The sequence below is a fragment of the Taudactylus pleione genome, unplaced genomic scaffold (genome assembly GCF_031769625.1).
Source record: "Taudactylus pleione unplaced genomic scaffold, aTauple2 ptg000100l, whole genome shotgun sequence".
NCBI lineage: Eukaryota > Metazoa > Chordata > Amphibia > Anura > Myobatrachidae > Taudactylus > Taudactylus pleione.
Window position 1 is genome coordinate 12,229,419 of NW_028284502.1, and position 20,140 is coordinate 12,249,558.

The 20,140-nt window shown below is 41.7% G+C and overlaps 1 protein-coding gene across 3 annotated transcripts in view; it reads left to right on the forward strand.

Annotated features, from left to right (window-relative positions):
- ELP4 (elongator acetyltransferase complex subunit 4) overlaps positions 1-15,915 on the forward strand; it is a 325,735-nt gene extending 309,820 nt beyond the window's left edge. For 2 of the 3 annotated variants that reach the window (XM_088470418.1, XM_088470421.1), the window contains exon 10: positions 11,877-12,161. In XM_088470418.1, coding sequence (XP_088326544.1) covers positions 11,877-12,008 — 132 coding nt within the window. In that variant the 3' untranslated portion in view covers positions 12,009-12,161. Of the gene's footprint in view, positions 1-11,876; positions 12,162-14,398 lie in introns of those variants that run through there. The other variant, XM_088470420.1, reaches the window with a different exon arrangement.
- The last annotated feature ends 4,225 nt before the right edge of the window (positions 15,916-20,140 follow it).

Here is a 20,140-nt window from a genome sequence, read left to right on the forward strand (position 1 = left end):
CCATGTCCTGTATTGTATTGTACTGTAAGTCACTGGTAAACTTATTTGTTTTTGTACTTTGTAAGGCGCTGCGGAACACTTGTGGCGCCCTATAAATAAATGATAATAATAATAATCCGAGACACCTATGAATTACAAGCCTGGATTTCACCTGGTTTTAATCAGCCATTGAACCTGTGTAAGTCATAGGTGTGCCAGGATTAAAGGGGATATAGGATATCATGGCAAGCCTATGTATACGTCAGTAGACTTGGGCATGTATACGGAACATCCTCTGGATAACAGAAATTGTTTCAATTAAAGGTACTAAGAAATAGACACAATATTCTAAAAAACAAATTCCCCTGGATTTAATAAATGCATTCAGAGTTTGAAACCGGTTCCAAAGTGTACTTCGCCCATAAGCCATGTACCCGTTTTTAGCTAAACTAAGGATTACAAATATACCTCAATATTTTTTTTACTTTACAATAAGGATTTGATGTTAAAGTACACAAAAATAATAATCTCTGTTTATTGTTGCAGCCATTGTTAGTAGATAGGGCAGCAGGAGTATCACAGTTCAGAGTACAGTATACCCTGTTTTATTTCAACATATGGTTCACCTGCTGCCCTGCAGCTTGCGGCTATTTTCCGTATTTTGCTGGAAACCGTGTAGGTACAATTTTTCAGCTTGGTTTCATCAGTGTTTTCTTATGCTGTGAATCCACCAACATTCTTTTTAACATTTTTTATATTGTATGCCATAGAGGACCAGCTTTATGACACTTTCAATATTCAAACCATTTCATCATTTTGTATGATAAAGTTTTTGGTTTAATTGTCCGTACATATAACACTGCTGGCTGAGTCTGATTACCATGGACAGCGGGCCTGATTAAGAGATGGACGCAAATCCTGTCGCGACTGTGATTCCATATGCAGCAGAATAGCGAAAATGTACTAATGTCTCAGCCTCCATCTTGTGCACGGAGACAGCCACCTCTGACGTCTAACATCCGCAGCTCACGCACAAAAGCGGGAACATCATAAACATCGGTCACACATCGAACTTCTAACTAAGCCTATGCTGTCTTGGACAGAGTGGCTCCCTTAAGACGCCTGGGGTTCTGCAGAAGCGCGCGCTCAGAAAACGGTCCGGACATCCCTGCGTTTTTCTGTCTGTGCTGTAGTGGATTTGGTCTAGAGAAGATGCTGTTATAAATGATCAGTGTTTAACAGCGATGTGAAAATGTTTATGTCCCTTGTTTCCTCTACATTTTTGCACGTTTGTCGCACTTAATTCTGTCAGATCTTCAAACAAAATTCAATGTAAGACAGACGACCGGAGTAAACACAAAATACAGTTTGCAAATGATCATTTAATTTATTATTAACCTTTTCTTATATAGCAACACAGGGGGTCTGCAGCGCCGGAATGCAGTCGGGATGCCAACTGCCTAAATGCCGACCGTCAGCATCCCGACTGTCTAATCCCGGCAAGGGTCTGACAGGCGTAGAAATCCCGACGCCTGTAATTTTACCTACGCCGGGAGCCTGACCGTTCAAAGGTAAGGTGGGCGTGGACAGCCGCGGGGGGGGGGAGGGTTAGGTTAGGGGCTCCCGGGGGGACTTAGGGTTAGGCACCCCCCCGGGAGGGTTAGGCTAGGCGAAGGGGTGGTTAGGGATAGGCACCCCCACGGGAGACTTAGGTTTAGGCTGCGGGGAAGGGAGGGGTTAGGTTTAGGCACAGGAGGGGGTTAGGCACTTGGGGGGAGGTTAGGGATAGGCACCCCTAAGGGAGGGTTAGGGGGGGGGGTTAGGTTAGTGAATAGTGAAAATACTTACCTGTCAGGATCTTCACTGCTGGTCTCCCTGCTTCGGGATTCGAACCACATGCGTCCGGTGGTATTTCATACCGATCCCGTAGCACCTTACAAAGCCCAGAAACATTATAAACAAGACAAGAAAAATGTGACTTAGAGTACAAAACATAGCAGAACATGGACAAGGTTTACAAACATTGCTACAGCAGCAGAAAATCGGTATGTAATGCCAGCGGCTGTATAGCCGCCGGACCAAATACCGACAGCGGAAGTCTGACGGTTCACAATCCTGATGAGGGGGGCGCTGAGTACCCTAACCCTCCCTTAGTGGTGCCTAACCCTAACCTCCCCGCTTAGTGCCTGACCCTAACTTCCCCCCGGGGAAGCCTAACCCCCCCTTCCCCTAGCCTAACCCTCCCAGGGGGTGTCTAAGTCCACTTGGGAGTTCCTGAATTAACACTTTCCCCTCCCCCCCGCGGCTAGAACCTAAGACACCTGGCTTACCTTCGTTGGGCATGCCTGGTGTCGGGGGTTTTGTCATGGAGCTAATGATAGACATCGGGATTTTGACGCCTATCTGTAGTCCCATGTTGGGCTTTTAGTGTTGAAATTTTGGAGGCGGGGATAGCGGCTGCGCGGTATCCTGACTACATCCCATCAGCAGTCCTAATATCCAAATAAGCAGCAATACGGCTGAAGCCAAAGGTTTGGTGCTTCTGTAGGCAGTGGGTAGGAGATAATGGTATAAGTGACGGAAGGAAAAGCACATGAGGGAAGTTGGTCTTCTTGGAGCTTACAATCTATTGAAGGAAAAAAAAGTTATCCAAAACTTTTATATCACCCATATGAAAAATTTAATTGCTCCCATTAACTTACTAACTGGCTGTGCCACCCTTAAGGCGCACATCCACTAGCAGATATTAATGAGCAATTGTGTGATTATGACATCGTAATCGTGCACAAATCGTGCGCTATAAATGCCGGAGACGACCAGTGTTGCGCGCTCCCTCTGGCCGTTTCTGACATCATCGGCTGAACATGCCGGTCAATCTGCCAATAATGACAGATTGGCCATGTTCAGGGATGATGGAGTGTAAGCACTGCAAGGGATGGGGCACGACTGTACGATTACATGTTGTAATTGTACTGTCGTTACCCCGTCGCCTAGTGGATGTGCCCCTTTATTAGCAACAATTGCAACCAAAAGCTTCCAATAACTGGAGACCAGTCTTTCACATAGCTGTGGATTGCTTTATTTCAGCCACATTGGAGGGTTTTCGAGCATGAACTGCCTGTGTGAGGTCCCGGAACAGCATCTCAATTGGATTCAAGACAGAACTCTGACTAGGCCACACCAATACCCTAATTTCGCTTATTTTGAGCCATTCAGAGGTGGGCTTCTCATGTGCTTCAGATCATTGTCTTGCTGCATAACCCAGTTGCGCTTGAGCTTCAGATCACGGACTATGGACTGGACATTCTCCCTGACAATTTTCTGGTGGAGAGCAGAATTCATGGTTCCATTAATTATGGCAAGTCGCCCAGGTCCTGAAGCAACAAAGCATCACCACACCATCACACTACCAGCAGCATGTTTGACTGTTGGTATGGAAATTTACTGAACCTAGTAACTTTTTGGGTACATTTTAAAGTCTCCCAAATTGTACCAACTGTAGGACAGTTTTTGAACCATTTTTTCCAATTGTAATATAATGATGGTAATGTGTATTATATTCTATATGTAGAATGTCTTTGGAAGTGAAGGCAGTCTAGTTGGTGACTTGGAAAGCAATACTTATGGAGACCTTTCAACTTTTGTCTTAAAGTTTTCCAACTTTAATATTGTTTATTGATTTAAGAAAATCACAGTCATTCAAAGGGGTGGACAGCAAAGTTAGCAATTAGCAGGGGGCTATAAAAATTAAAGGTGGAAACTACTTTAAATGGTATGCAGTCATTGAGTCAACATTCATAAAGTCAACAGTTATAATGTTGACATTGTGAAACTGTCGACTCTGAAAATGTGGACCTGGGTGGATTATCAGTGGGAAATGACGACAGTGGGGAAATGTCGGCATTAGGGGTTAGTGATAGACAACTGCAATTTAACGCCCATGTCGGCAATTTCATGTCTACATTATATACCAAATCCCTTAGCCAATGTACCTAACTGACGTTTGGTTTTAGTGTTACCAGTTTTGCATTATTTTTCATACTCCACAATGTAATATAGTACAATAAGATAATTAATTGATGTCACTTATGAATGTAAAAGTTGACACATGCTACAATAATGTCACATCGCGCCTGCTATATGACCCTTAGGGGCCCCTATGTCACCACAGAACCCCGGAGATGCATTCCAGGAATGGAACCCAGGTTATGGGTAGACAATCCTGCCCACTTACAGGAAATATATTCATTAGAAGACACATGGTACTCATGTATATCACCTATATAGTTCATGGGATGCGGTGAGCATCCCGACAAGCGGGATGACGTCTGTCGGAACCCCAGCATCGGAATTCCGAATGCCGAGACAACACCGACACCAAAATACCGACATGACCTGGGATGCCGAAGTCGGTATCCCGGCAGACGGCACTCCGCTCGTAAGGAAACAGCAGAAAGATGAGTATCAGCCGCAGGGGGGGGGAGGGCGACTTAGGTTTAGACACCCCGAGGGGGAGGTTAGCGTTAGGTTCCGGGCAGGGGGGGTTAGGTTCAGGCACCACCTGGGGGGTTTAGGATCAGGCACTAAGGGGGAGGGTTAGAACTAAGGGGAGAGGGTTAGGTTTAGGCACATACCGAGGGGGTTAGGGTGGGTTAGTGTTAGGGTACAGGAAAGGTGGGTTAGGGGGTAAATAGGACAGGGGGACACTACTCACCGTTCCCCTGTCAGGATTTGAACCTTCGGGATGCCGCTGTCAGTGTAATGACAGCGAGTTGGATACTTAATTATCAGGGGGCTTCCCGGCCCCCGATAATTAACATGATGAATGGACCCCCTAGTCTCTTACCCTGATCTAATCTTTACTTAGGGCTCGTTAACTGGTCCCAGTGACTCCACCAAAACAATCGACTATTGAGAGAAAAACCATGCACAAGTGGGTATTTTATTGCACTGGGGAAATGATTTACTGGGGTATTTGCAATGTATAAAATGTGTACTTTCAACATGATACGTAAAGGCAAGCACTGTCAGTTATGTGTTTTGTCTGTAACACGTCTATCTGTGCTGCGCTATGCTAAGCCGTCCCTGTATTTCCATCACAGGCATTGCAGTAGGGTGATAGTTTATTGAAATCATTTCTGTGTCACCTTTCTGGGGAGGAATTCACCCTTCCATCAGTTGCTCTCCTCTCTCTCCCGGTTATTCTCCCGCTGCGGTCTCAGCTGTCATATCTGAACAAGGCATTTTTAAGCCCCGGGCGAGCCACACATTTTCCTCCATTTTTTTTTTCCATTTTTTTCTTTCCTGCACAAAACACATTTTCTGCTGCACTGCACATGAACTGAGCAAAAATATGAAAGGTAAAGTACAGTAAAACCTTCCACTGCCCTCATTATTCTTATTACTTGCAAACAGAAAGGCATCAGAAATAGTACATGTGTATTTTCCATGTGATATGGTGCACTCACCGTATAACCCATCTTGTTCTACACCCTTCTTCTTTTTGGAACGCAGTGTAAGAGATAATTACGTATATAATGCGGAAGCAACGATTTCACTAAAACCGTATACTGCATCCCCAGGCCAGGACTAAACATTGAACTTTTTTTTTTTTTAACAGATGCAATGTAGTTTCTCACCAATGGTTGGAAGTCGCCATCTGATTTACATGTGTGTGTATATTTCTATAGATGCATACACACACAACGATTTTTTGAACGATTATTGATAACGATATCGTTCAATCGTTAAAAAATCGTTCATTTTCTGGGTTAAAACGATGAATGATTATCGTTCATGCGCGTTCACGTTTGTAGTTCAGTCAGACTGACCAACTCAACGATTTTCAGTAAGGGAATATGCAAAAATCATTTGTAGTTCAAAAAAATCGTTCATTACATTTAGTAAATGAACGATTTTAGTAAACGATTTTCGTTCATTTTTCCCTCGAAAAAATTTATGAAATTCGTTTACTAAAATCGTTCATTTACTAAATCGTTGTGTGTGTACGCAGCTTTAGTGGTACTTGCTACAGCAAAAAAGTATCATAACCCCCAGCCCCAGGACAGGTCCCAGTTTCTTAGAACCAATGCTGTTAAAACTAAAACAATAAATTCGTCATTAATGAGCAATGTGGACTCCGCTTCTGCAAACGCTATAACCAACCCTAGCTCTAGCCAGCCAGGGCTGATTCTACCACAGTGTGTTTCTTTCCTGCTAAAGGCTGCCAGCCCTGTGCTGAACTTTGCTGGAGCTTTTCCAGAACCATCGGGCATTTGCAGCCTGGGTAATGAGAAGGATCCCAGGAGTGGCTACGTTTCTCTACCTGGGGATAGAAGGATAAAAGATGCTCCTGAAACAGCAAAAGACAGACACACACAAACACATACACACAGCTTTTGCAAATATAATATTAATTAAACAAAACATACTCAAATCTTTATTAAATAAGTAATGGCAGCGGAAATATTCCCTTCTGTCCCACATACTGTAGATTAATCACCAAATGTGCTTTCCTTGTCCAGCTAAGCAGTCTTCTCTCATGACTCAACAGAGTGTTAAAGAATAAAATAAAGCTAAACCGAACACCCAGATTCCATGCTCCTGTGTGTTGTCTATGGCTAAGTATTCGTAGCCCGGAGTCTCCTAGGTTCTCCTTCCCCGACCAATCAGTCAGAAATGTGGCATACACATACTTGCCTACTTTTTAAATCTGGTTCCATTAAATTGGTGGTATGTAGAATACGGCGAGCTCGCCGTTGAGGGGGCTTGACCAGCTCCGCCCAAAAGGTGTGTCTAGCTCCACCTATAGGCGTATCTATTACTACTCGAGTGTGTCCTGCAGTAGAAGGTGAAAACTATAGTACTATTTTATTACTAGTTATTTATTACCAGTTATTTATATGCAGGTTGAAGCTAAAAACTCAATATCAAAGTTTACCTTATGTTGACTTTTATACCATATTTTTTATGTAATAGGTTGGATTTGGGTATTTATATGTTTTAAGGTTAATATGAGTCCTTGCTGGTCACAAAGTGTGTCACAAACTCACGAATGGATAGTGGATGCTAACTCATATTTTGGGATTGGCGAGACCCAGTACTGAGGCGCGGAGTCTAAAGTGCCGGTGGTATTCACCAGGGACCCCCTGTAAGGAGGTTTGGACTTGACTGCGTCCAACACACGGGTCGCCGCTCAGACTTGGTTCCCTAATACAGGTGCTGGTGTACTGTGGATTGGAGCGGAGTACGATGAAGATGTATAAGGTAGTCGACAACGTGGGTCAGAACCAAACTGACGAAAAAACTAAATACCATGTGCAGTACCAGGGAGGAGACTGAATCATATATTTACAATGAATAAAGAACTATAATTCACAGATATTTTGTTTGCTCCATGTTTTGGGCTTATAGCACCATGCGAAAAAATTCTCCAAAAATAATCCATTAATGTGACCTTCATACCAGTCAGTGTCTCCCATGTCTTGTTGTGTTACTATTATCAATAATCTCTTTATCTATTTGGTGTCAGTGTTTCAGAGCAGAATAGTTACTCATGGGTTAGATGCATCATTAAAATCTACTGAGCTCACGTAAGAATGTAACATTGATATATAATACTGAGGTCTGTGCACCTAGTGTTGGGTCACAGAGCATCACAGGGGACAGAATGGTGTTAGAGTACTACAGTTGCTGAGAACACAACTATGATGAGTAGATCTAGAGATTCATAGTATCCAGGTCTACATACCCACAGAATATATCAATGTCCATCATGCTGTATAGTGGCCCACCAATCAGTGGACCATCCCAGTTCTTAGTCCAGACTCAGTGTCAGGAATTATGTTGATTGGCTCAAGGACCTGTGTCAGGTGCACACAGAAATACATTTATGAAGGGCAAAATGGGCGTTCCACTGCACAAATACAGCTTTGGACCCAATGTGCACCACAAATTGCTTGAATGCGCCTTAGTGCTTAGGTTTGTGTTGCAAGAACAACCACAGGCATAGAGGATTTAGGTGGTATAAAGGTGTTCCTACATAAATAGGTAGTGCCTCGTTTTGTGAAAATCAGGTCTCATTATTTTTAATAAGACATAAAAGTTAGTATGCTCAGTGCATCGTGGGGAAAAAATACTGAGATGAAAAAAGTTAATTAATGCAGCAATCTCACAAAGCCTTTTTTAAGTACATTTTTAGTATGCATCTGATTTTTGATAGCTGGCCAAACAATTATGGCTGCCATTCATACATACACAGACTCGCAGTTCTCCGCATGTCATGTGATTGGAGCACATTAAGCTCAAATGGGCATTACAAAGCGTCTCTGCTAACTACATCATATGCCATGTGACTGTGGTTGCCAAGATAGTGACTTGCCACTGCAGATTTGTAAATCGCTGTTGCCCGCGGCTTTGCCCACAATGAAATAGCTTCTGTAAACTTCTTTTTTTTTTTAATTTGAGGTGTTCTAGTTATATTGCTTTGCATAGGGGGTTCTCTTGCGGGAGAGGCCCTATGTGACCAGCAGTGCTATACAGACTGGTGGCATCAGCGCCTTCACCCACTATTCACACCAATGTCACTGTATGCCCTGTGCACAGACTTCTATGTAGCCTATCATCCTATTCACCCACCACTCACACCAATGTCACTGTGTGACCTGTGCACAAACTGCTATGTAGCCTATCCTATTCACCCACCACTCACACCAATTTCACTGTGTGCCCTGTGCACAGACTGCTATGTAGCCTATCCTATTCACCCACCTCTCACACCAATGTCACTGTGTGCCCTGTGCACAGACTGCTATGTAGCCTATCCTATTCACCCACCACTCACACCAATGTTACTGTGTGCCCTGTGCACAGACTGCTATGTAGCCTATCCTATTCACCCACCACTCACACCAATGTTACTGTGTGCCCTGTGCACAGATTGCTATGTAGCCCATCATCCTATTCACACACCAATCTCACTGCGTGCCCTGTGCACAGATTGCTATGTAGCCCATCATCCTATTCACACACCAATCTCACTGCGTGCCCTGTGCACACACTGCTATGTAGCCCATCATCCTATTCACACACCAATCTCACTGCGTGCCCTGTGCACAGACTGCTATGTAACCTGTCCTATTCACCCACCACTCACCAATGTCACTGTGTGCCCTGTGCACAGACTGCTATGTAGCCTATCCTATTCACCCACCTCTCACACCAATGTCACTGTGTGCCCTGTGCACAGACTGCTATGTAGCCTATCCTATTCACCCACCTCTCACACCAATGTCACTGTGTGCCCTGTGCACAGACTGCTATGTAGCCTATCCTATTCACCCACCTCTCACACCAATGTCACTGTGTGCCCTGTGCACAGACTGCTATGTAGCCTATCCTATTCATCCACCACTCACACCAATGTTACTGTGTGCCCTGTGCACAGACTGCTATGTAGCCTCTCCTATTCATCCACCACTCACACCAATGTCACTGTGTGCCCTGTGCACAGACTGCTATGTAGCCTATCCTATTCATCCACCACTCACACCAATGTCACTGTGTGCCCTGTGCACAGACTGCTATGTAGCCTATCCTATTCATCCACCACTCACACCAATGTTACTGTGTGCCCTGTGCACAGACTGCTATGTAGCCTATCCTATGCAAGTGAATGCAGGCCCAAAGCACCACTCTCCCTTACCAGCCGCGCACATGGTGCCATACCTATCTCTTGCAAATGACTATGCCAATAAATTTTGTGTTTGTTATTGCTCAGCTTTAACTTGATGGATCAAGATGAAACAAAGTGCAGGTTATTTCTAGGAGTTTCCACTACAAAATGATGCAGTTATAATGAGATCTGTTTAGTAGTTTTTGCGCCAACCTGGAACAAACAGACAGACACAACGTTCTTAAAATATTGGTATAGATTAACAAACCAAGGAAAAAGGTTGACTAATACAGTGATTTTATGTTAAAATAAAAAACACACCTTTGAATAAGACACCCCAAAATACCTCTACAACACTTTATTACATAAATCTTTTTTTCTTCTTTCTTGATCTGTCACAGTCCAAACGGAAAACCAAATCTTATTTTTGACTCTTTTGATCCCTCAAAGTTAGGATGGAAAATCAAATCTTATTTATTGGGGTTTTTTTTTTTTGTCCATTGTCCAAATGGAAAATAAGCAAGAACTTGATCAAAAAAATTACCTACCTGCATTCTAATTATAAGCAATGCTGTAATTTCCCAGAGCTCACCTACACCAGCAGACAGTAATAATTGTACAATGTGGAAAATAGCTGTGATTGGATATTGGATGATAAAGAACACATTTTGTAAGTTTGTGATGTGGAACTCTTAATAAATTATCTCCCAAGTGTTCATATTTCTATAATTTAGCAGGGGAGGGGCTACTATTTTTTGTTTTGTTTTGGGTTTTTTTTTGCACATTTTGGGTTTAATGGCCACCTTAGGTAGGGTCAGCCCAAGGTCTACTAGCTCCCTGTGTGAGAAATTTTGGAGCACCCTCTATCCAACTATGTCCAAAATATTATTATTATTATTACTACAAATGAAAGCACACACATTGACCCCCACAGGAACAAAAATACACCCATTGGCCCCCACAAGATAAAAATGAAACCCATATTGTCCTTCACAGGAAAAAAATAAAACACATTGGCCCCCACAGGGAATAAAAATACGTTGGCCCCCACGGGAAACAAAAACGGATGGGGACGGAGTGTGGCTACATGACCTATGATGTCACGCCTCTGCTCTTCTGTCTTTGTAATGTTATGCCTGGCCCATGCTGTGTCTGAGCCACCTGGAAGAGCCCAGCAGTGCCCAGACCAGACTATGAGAAATCAGCATGCAGCAGTGTGGACGTGGCTCTTGGCGGTGGCCACACTGCGCCCACTATGAGGTGGCGCCCTTGTTCGACTTCACTGCTGGAACGGCCTAGAGCTGGCCCTGATCTTAGGGCATCCTGTGGAACCACTGTGCAACTAAGTTTGCCACTGCCGAAGTCACAGTTTTGTTAAAGGCCACAGCACAGGAGAATCAGACCCGCAGCGCTTTTCAAACCCAGCAATGGTAGCCTTTGGGCACCTATACCCCATAGAAGTACCAGCCTTGCGCTGTTCAGCCTGGGCCCCATTTTTTACACATTTCAGTAGCGCACTGTAAATTCGTACCTGTGTTATTACAGGTGGTGAATGCATTTTTAGCAGAAAGTGCCACATGTAATGAAAACAGTCCTTGTACTTTACTTTTGTGTAAATTGAGTAGTATATATTTAGAAAAAAAAAATTAAAGAGTTTATTCAAAGGGTGGTACTAAAGGGTTTAGACACTTTGCTGTGACGTAGATACTTTTCCATAGTGCACCAGCCACGGACAACTACGAAGGGCAAATTCATGATGTCTTGCGGTGTGCTTCCTTCAGTTTCTTCCCCCTTTTTCATAGTACATTTAGTGGAGCGGGTGCCACAGTTCTGCGACTATCTATGAGCATTGGCTTAGATATAAATATAATTTGCATACCCTGCTTATATATCTTACATTGTATATTTTTATCAATGGATAAAATCTTGTAGAACTTTAACCAGGGATCACGATTGTTCCCGCAGTGACAGCTCCTGCTCACCCTTATAAGATGTGCCTTTCTACTTCTGCTAGTGTTTCGGCAATGAGCCCGTATAAATGTACGTTCCTTGCATGTGCAAATTTTATTTCAAACAAATGGTTTGGAAAAGATTTATAGATACTTATGTAGCATGTAAAACTAAATGGCTACATGAATGACTAACAAGGTATACCGTGAGCTGCTTCAAATAAACATTTAATAATGGTTGTGTTCTGCTATTTTCATTCCCATTCTGTCCGCAGAGACTGCATTTGCCTCCAGACTTGTCAGACACAGTGAGTCGTTCAAGCAAACAGGATCTGGCAGGGTCGGCCAAACTGCTGAGCTCAGGATGTGGCTCTGCAGCCCTAGGCAAGAAGCACCTGGACTTCTAGTGATTTCTGCTTAGCTGATAAGCTCACAAACTCTGGCGCCCAAATGGGGCATCTTCATCATCATCATCAATATTATTCTTCTGAATAAACATTTTATATACAGAAATATTACTGCTGGAAATTGGACTGTTGATAAAATTAATATTCTCAGAACTACCGTGTTGTTTTTTTAAAAATCGGTATGCAAATATAAGTAGATGTTTGTTTGTTTTTTTAAAGGGTCTAAAAATATTGGTAGACTCGTATCGTAGATCCCTGACGGCTTCCTTACGCAGTCAGAGATCTGCGATACCCGTTGCAGCTATTTTGGGGTTACTTTTTTTTCCCATTTATTCGCCCCCCCCTGCATTTCTTATTTTATATCTCAAAATATTAAATTTTTTGCTTTTAGTATATTTTTGTCCTTTTTTTAAAACTTCTATTTTAATTGTAATTATATGTTTTATGCTATAAGGTTGAAGTATCTTCACCTTTGAATAAATAGTAATTTTTGTATATATTTACTGTGTCTTCTTAAATCGGGAAGACCATACCAAAGTAGACATTATTTTTTCTAGGAACACCCTAGATCAGGGGTCTTCAAACTTGGCCCTCCAGATGCTGTGGAACTACACATCCCAGCATGCACTGCACATAGTTTTAGCATGCTGTTATATCAAAAAGGTGGCAGTGCATGCTGGGATGTGTAGTTCCACAGCAGCTGGAGGGCCAAGTTTGAAGACCCCTGCCCTAGATTATTTAAATCCTTATACCTATCTATAATGGGATAACAGGACTTTATTCCATTACTATTAAGCCGATGGACATCGGGTTTAAAAATGAATGTCCAAGGCGTATAACACATTTATAAAGGGTGAGTATGATCTTGAAGGATTAATTTGTTCGATTCACCATACGCAACAGTGAACACTATGTTGCTTTTTTTCTTTTCTGTAACCCTTTTGAGTATCCTGATGAACACCTAAAGCTACCAGGGCAATCTTCAATCACCGACGGATAACGGTGATTGAAGATTGTCGATTAAATTCAAGAATCTGTGAGCATATATCACATGGAAAAGTGGTAGGCGTTCCTGAGCGCTGGCTAGTAGTGCATAGGACGACATGGTCATGAGAAATTACACCTGCCATAGGACTGGTGCAAATTTAAATGGTGCAACCATGGTGGCGTCTAAGGATGTACCAAACAGTATTATAGCAAGCAGGGTCACTATAAAATGTGTGTCTCAGTCTTTGCACATTCGGCCACATGGATATATGCAAGGAAAGGGCGTTGTAGAAGAATTTGCATAAAGTCACAGATGAGCGAGGGCCATTAGGCTCTCCGGTGTGTACTTTTGCGTACGATTTAGATTCAGCCGCATTGCCTCTTTGCTTATACGGGCTGATTTATCTATTAGAGGCAAATGAAACTAGAGATTTGGGTTTTTATTACAAGTGTATTACATATGAACATTTCGTGCTGATATTCGTATTGTTTATTTTAAATGTCCTGCTGCTCATGTAAGACGCCCGTCATAGTCATTAATATCCATGGTATATGCAGATTACACACACTTGTAGCAGTATCCTGGAAACACAATTTTATTTACAAATTAACTTTTATGTAAAAAAAAAAAAAAAAAAGAAAAGGTCACATATGGTAATTATCATTAAAAAACAAAAGCTGTTTTAATTTTTTTAATTTATCTTCTAAAAACATAGTTTTAAATAATTTATAGCAACACTGAGAGATTACATCAACAGATTAAATTCGAGATTGAAATTCAAACTGACAGATACATTAATGCTGGTAACTCTGAAATGTTCACTGAAGCTTAATAAATAAATAGTGCAAAATGCAGGGCGAAAAAACATAGACATGCAAAATGCTCTCTCAGTAATAATGTACAGAATATCTTGCCTACAAACACCTGACAATTAGTATAATTAGGAATTAAAATGATATACATATTGTGTAATATTTTTTTTCTTATTTTAGTTCAGGATGTGTTTTTTTTATTATGTATATATACACTTTTTGTGTTTTTGCATTCGCACAGCTTTGTGCTTTTTAATTCAAAGACGGTTTAATTCTAACATAAGCCCTTATGGCACCATTGACCACCCCTTAGCCTGTGCTAGAGAGAATCTGGTTACTTTATTGGCTAAAGCCTTAAGGAGTCAGTAAGGCCCCACTGTACATGAGAGCCTAAGGCTGTCCCTACTTTAATGGAGCCAGACAAAAAGAAATTGAGCAGATAAAAAAAATATTATGGTAAATCTGTTGTGATTGACCAAGGTTACGAATGTTAGATTATTGCTACCAGAAAATGAACAGAACTTCTTTACTTCCAAATGTTGTAAATAGCAATGCTTTCACTCAACCTTTTTGTTAAATTGATGTTACAGATATCAAACTGATGGACAGTTCAGCAAAGTCTACGTACAAGTGTCGCCATAGACATAAAGGACAACATTGGGGAATCATGTGGCGAGGATACAAGGAACATTGGGCTAAACTGAAATTGTGCATGTAGCTGTATATTTATCAAACTTTCTACAAGGGACAAGTTGAGGTGTTGACCGTAGCTAATTATAGTTATCATTTTCTACAATATACTAGGTAAATGATAGCCAGAATTTGATTGGTTGCTATGAGCTATCATCTGCTTCTCCTCGGAAAGATTGATAAAGCTCCCCTCCTCCCCCCATACTATACTATACTATACTACAGGACACAATTAGTGGTGTATGTGGCTATAGAGTGTCAGCAGTGGTTATGTCTTTATTGTATTATACAAATATTCAGGTGACACAAATGCATATATTCACTACATAGCATAATAATATTGCACAATACAATTAGAGGTGCCATAGTGTCCAGCATAGAATGTTGCCAATAGTGTACAAATTAGAGTATATACAGTTCTCCTAATGGTGTTCAGCCCAAATTAATATAGCCCCAATATTACCTGGTGAGCTAATGTTTAGGAACCCAATACAAAATTTGTAGCATATCAAACCCAGTGAGATGCACAGTAGTGGTAATATATGAGACAGACACCATGAGGTCACCTATAGTGTAGTTTTTGAATAAATTCAGAAATTAAATTGTCAATAATTATGCATACACAATAAAACCATTTCTTTGAATTGAACCACATAGAACCTTCAGTTGGATCCTTTAAAAAGACCTTCATACCAGATGCACCCAAAAAACATGGCCAAAGGCCTCTTAATGTGGAGTATTCAATTCAATTGTTTTATTTAATAAAAGCTGTAAAAAATAAAAACACAGACCATGGGACTAAGAGATCTTCCAAAATCCATATGTATTTTACAATGAGGGGGTACATTATGTTTTATAATGGATTGAACTCAATATTAAACAAGGCAAGGTTCTTGTGTACAACACCTAAAAAGTACAAAACAAATAGCGCTGGAAACCTTTATATAGTAAATAGGGTGATTTCATCAGCAGAAATATTTCAAATATTTCCTCTTATGAAATTTTCGTAATAGGTCAAGAAACACATTAGGACTTTGTTTTTAACCAAGTTGTATTCTCATCTATATGGACCGTCACAAATTATTTTTGGAGTCCGCTGGTCTTTAAAAAATATTGACATTCAAAATGTAACTAATCTAAGAGAGAAGTGATTGTTGGTGCATGCTTCCATGGTACTGGTCACGCTAAACATTGCTCATTATTATCGGACTACCTGTGTCAAGACACTGGGGCAAAGCTTCTGGAGGAATATCACAATCAAGGGATCTCATTCCTTCCTGATGATATAAACCAACACAAGGACCCCAGCAATATGTGGATATTTACATACTCCTGTAAGAAAACTGGTTATGAGTGACTATCTTTATTGCAGAATGTTACTATTAGATGGTAATATGAAAGAGGATTCTTTTATAAACTCTTTATTGACCTTTTAGAACAAAATGATCTAGTCTGGCTCTGAGTTATTGCAGGAGAACTTTTTTGAATGTAAGATCTGTGTATTATTTGGAAAGTGTTATTCATAAATGTATAATTTAGAATAAATTGCTACTTTTATTACCTTCCTTGATTTTCATTTTGAAGTGTAGCTGCCCCATAACACTGTTTTAACTGCTGTTTTCTTTTTAAGGGTCTTGTGTAAGATTATCCTCTTCTCCAGGCATGTTTTAACCATCCCTGGCAGATATACTGCCAAAACACCCTAGATGTGGACCTACTATTATTATCCTCTTAACTTTTAAGAGGCCACAGAGTTTCCGCAGTGCTGCGCTATGTGTATACATAGTAACAGTGTAAGTTGACCTAAAAGCACAATATAGTGTCCACTATGTTGACAGATCTTGGAAAAACATACAGCAATAAAATGAGAGAATAGATAGAACGAGGACTTGGGATGAGGGTAGGGCAACTCACTATCTTGTAGGGAAAGATGTGGTGTGTTGCCGAGCGGAAAGGCATTTTGTCACTCAACAATAAACAATAATATGATGTCAAATGAAGGTGACAGAGAGGATGTGGTCCCCTTCCTTTGAGTCTCCACATCGGTGGTGGCCGAATGGAGAGCCACGATCAGCAGTAAATAAGGTAAACACTGAGTATGAACCTTTATTTACTTTTTACTTATGTCACATGACCGAGTGCCGAAAACCGGAAGTCCCAGCATTTTATATATAATCTACAATTCTCCTTAGAGTGAAGAATAATGAAAAGTCTGCCTCCTAACTATGGGCCTGATTCAGACCCACTCGCGAGCGGCTGTCCGCTCGCAAGTGGGTCGATGTTATGGACTGAGCATGCGCACGACGGAGGGAGCTCCGTCGTGCGCATGCGCCAGACGCGACGAGCGAAGGAAAGTCCTTCGCTCGTTGTGTCTGATCAAAGGGGGCGTGCTGTCAATGTTGATTGACAGCACGCCCCCTTTGGTGGGCGTGCCGGGGGCGTAACTCCCTGACGGGGCGTTCCCACGGGAACGCCTCCCCTCAAAAGCCGGCCCACTGACATCACTAGTGATGTCAGTGGGAGTGATTTTGGCTCTGATAGAGCCAAAATCACTCCGGAGCTTGCGGTTGAAAACCTCAACCGCAGGCTCCGGCTCGCAATTTCGATGGTCGCGATGGTCACGACCATCGCGGCCATCACAATGCACGCTCGTATAGCCTGTGGGTGGTGACCCACAGCTATACGAGCGTCCAGGAGGACGCTCCATTTTCATGGAGCCCGGCCCTCATTCAGAGCGTGCGCTCTGCTCAGAGCGTACGGCTCTGAATGAGGGCCTATATGTCTAATTTGATCATGTTGTAAATATATTTAATTTAAATTATGCGTGTATGGCATTTTTTAGATGTAAATGGAAATCAAGTGCTAATTAGTAGCCATTTTTAGAGGGGTATATAACTACCACCCTGTATACATACTGGACACCTTTGAAAATGCTGCACTTTGATGCAGTGAAACGCATCAGGGCTACCAGGGATCATCACCCTCACCCTTCCTTTGTAGATCCACTCACCTTGGACTACCATTGAATAGCCTGAACCAACCTTTGGAATAAAAAGGACATATCCTACTGGGAATTAACAAACAGCATCACCTTGGATTATACAACATATGAACACTGTGCCATTTGAGGACCTATTATTGTGGACTTATATGAACATCTAAAAGGTACAAATCCATTTATCGGTGACCAGGTGAAACATCAAGTGGACAGTCATAACACTTGCTTTGGTTTTCCCAGTGTCCATGACAAAAGGTATTGTGTAGGAACAGGCAGACCTTGGACTTTTAGGGTTGTGGGTGAGATCATCTCTGTTACTGTGATTTTATACTCACATGTCTAATGCAGTTTAGTGACTTTTTAATATATTAAATAAACCTTTTTATTTGAATATATGCCATACCTGTATATTAACTGACATCATATTATTGTTTATATACAACCCACCTTTAGCGCTACTACTTGACTTAGTAATTTCTATGTGTCAGGGAGTGACTATCCCTCTGTTATAGTAGCTGCTTAGTCTAACCACTCATTCCAGCGCCTGACCAGTACCGTATGGTATCCATCTTTTTTTTGTCACTCAACAAGCCTGTACACAAGTTAATGGTGAGCATACGGGCTCAGAGTCGTTCAATGGGCTTGGAGACAAAATACAAGGAGCACAGGTGGCATAAGGGAGTACAAGAGGAGAAAGCCCTGCCCACAAGAGCTTCCATACTATGCTACTTGCGAGTAATTGGTACTGACTACTTCAAGGTTTTCACCAATCCTCTTAAAGAAGTGATGGACTTTGCTGTGGAAATCCCCCAGCTTGTGGCCCCCAGGCTAGTTTTGTTACATAGCTGCTGACGGGAGATTGATAGACACAGGACAGGACAGACAGCACCGTCTCATAAAAGGAAGACTAAACCAAGTGCCAGAATCACTTGTGGACAAAACACGTCGGGCAAATTAGGATATGACAAACCTCATGCACACACATTATTATGTCACACACCTAATCAGAAGCAGCAATACAGACAGCTCTTATTAAGGTGCATGAGCCTACATAGGGCCTGATTCAGAGTTCTACGCAGTTCGTACAGCAGCTGAATCCTAGGATGCAGCCACTGGCCTTGGCACACCCTGAACACGTGTCCGACGTGCCCCCGTTTTCTGTAACGCTCTGGGCACTGCGACCCTCGTGGTAGACACAGATCTGCACATGCGCAGTACAGATCCTGTGCATCAGCAGATCGCCAAACCTCAGAGTTGTACAGGAACTATCGGTTTACGTACAGCTCTGTATCAGCCCTAGAGCCACACATGCCAAGCAAACGGCAGCCGATTTCCAGAGATGATGCAAATTATAAATATAAAATTAAATGACATAACACAACAAGCTAATACAGATATGATGGAAAATCCAGTTACTGAACGCCATATTTATAAATTAAAAAAAATGGAAGAACCTGATATACAGTTGTGCGGCTTTGCCCTACATACAGATGGCCTGTATGTGTGGGAGCATGCATCATGGCCTTTTCTACAAAAATATTCACATCTCTGACAAAATGGAACTGATTCTGAGTCTCTGACAAAATGGAACTGATTCTGAGTCTCTGACAAAATGGAACTGATTCTGAGTCAGATGCCAAATGATAAATAATTATAGGAATCACTGCACTGATGAAACCTTAGAATGCCTCTATAAAGACCAGTAATGTTAAGCAACCAATTGAATATTTATTAAAAAAAATATAAGAATCAGAAGCAAAAATATCTCCAGTGGATACAAGGCAGTTGGAGGTCTCCGTACGACACCGGCTTCTGCTGGACACCAGTAGTACAGAGTGCCTGGAGGCACGTTCCAGGGCACACTGGGAGCTCTCAAAGATCATAGCTGTGGCTTATAGATAAATGGCTATCCTTACTGTTAAAACCATCAGCACCATTGCTTAGTAATTTCCTGTGCTGCTAGCTTCAGTAACGGTCTGCGTGATGGGTCAGCAACACGTTTCGTCCACCTCGGTGAAGCTTTAAAAATTCCATTGATAGAGAGCTCTTTTGACTGCCTGGACATTGGGAGATACTACTCTGCCACATATTGTCACGGCTCAAGCTACAGAAGCCAGAGTTCAAGGAGCCAGAGTGCGAAAATGAGTTTGGGAGCTTGTCTACCTACCTGACTCTGCAAATTAATCTTTTGTATGGAGAAAGGTATCCAAGGAAGTTAATGGCTTACTACATCTTGTAGAATGGCGGTTATCCCACACTAGGATACAATGATTCTAGTCTGAATTTATAGATGCTCTAATACTTGACTATCTCCCGTATTGCTACTAACTTATTGCATGCCACATGCTCAAGGCTCTTTTTACCACTTACTAATACAGTTTATACCAATCAGTTTGCATCAAGTGGAAGCTCATCAATATCTACAGCTTATTATTTATTAGATTAATTCAGAGTTTTCCATACTCCGCCATTATAGTCCGGGGGATAAATTTACTAAAGTTCAATTTGGTATTCGATTTTATGAGTCTATAAAATCGGCTGAAATTGAATTTAAATCGAACTGCAAAATCCCTTAACAAATCCCTCATATACTAATATTCGATTTTGCATTCGATTTTCAAATCGAATTCGATTTTTGGTCGAT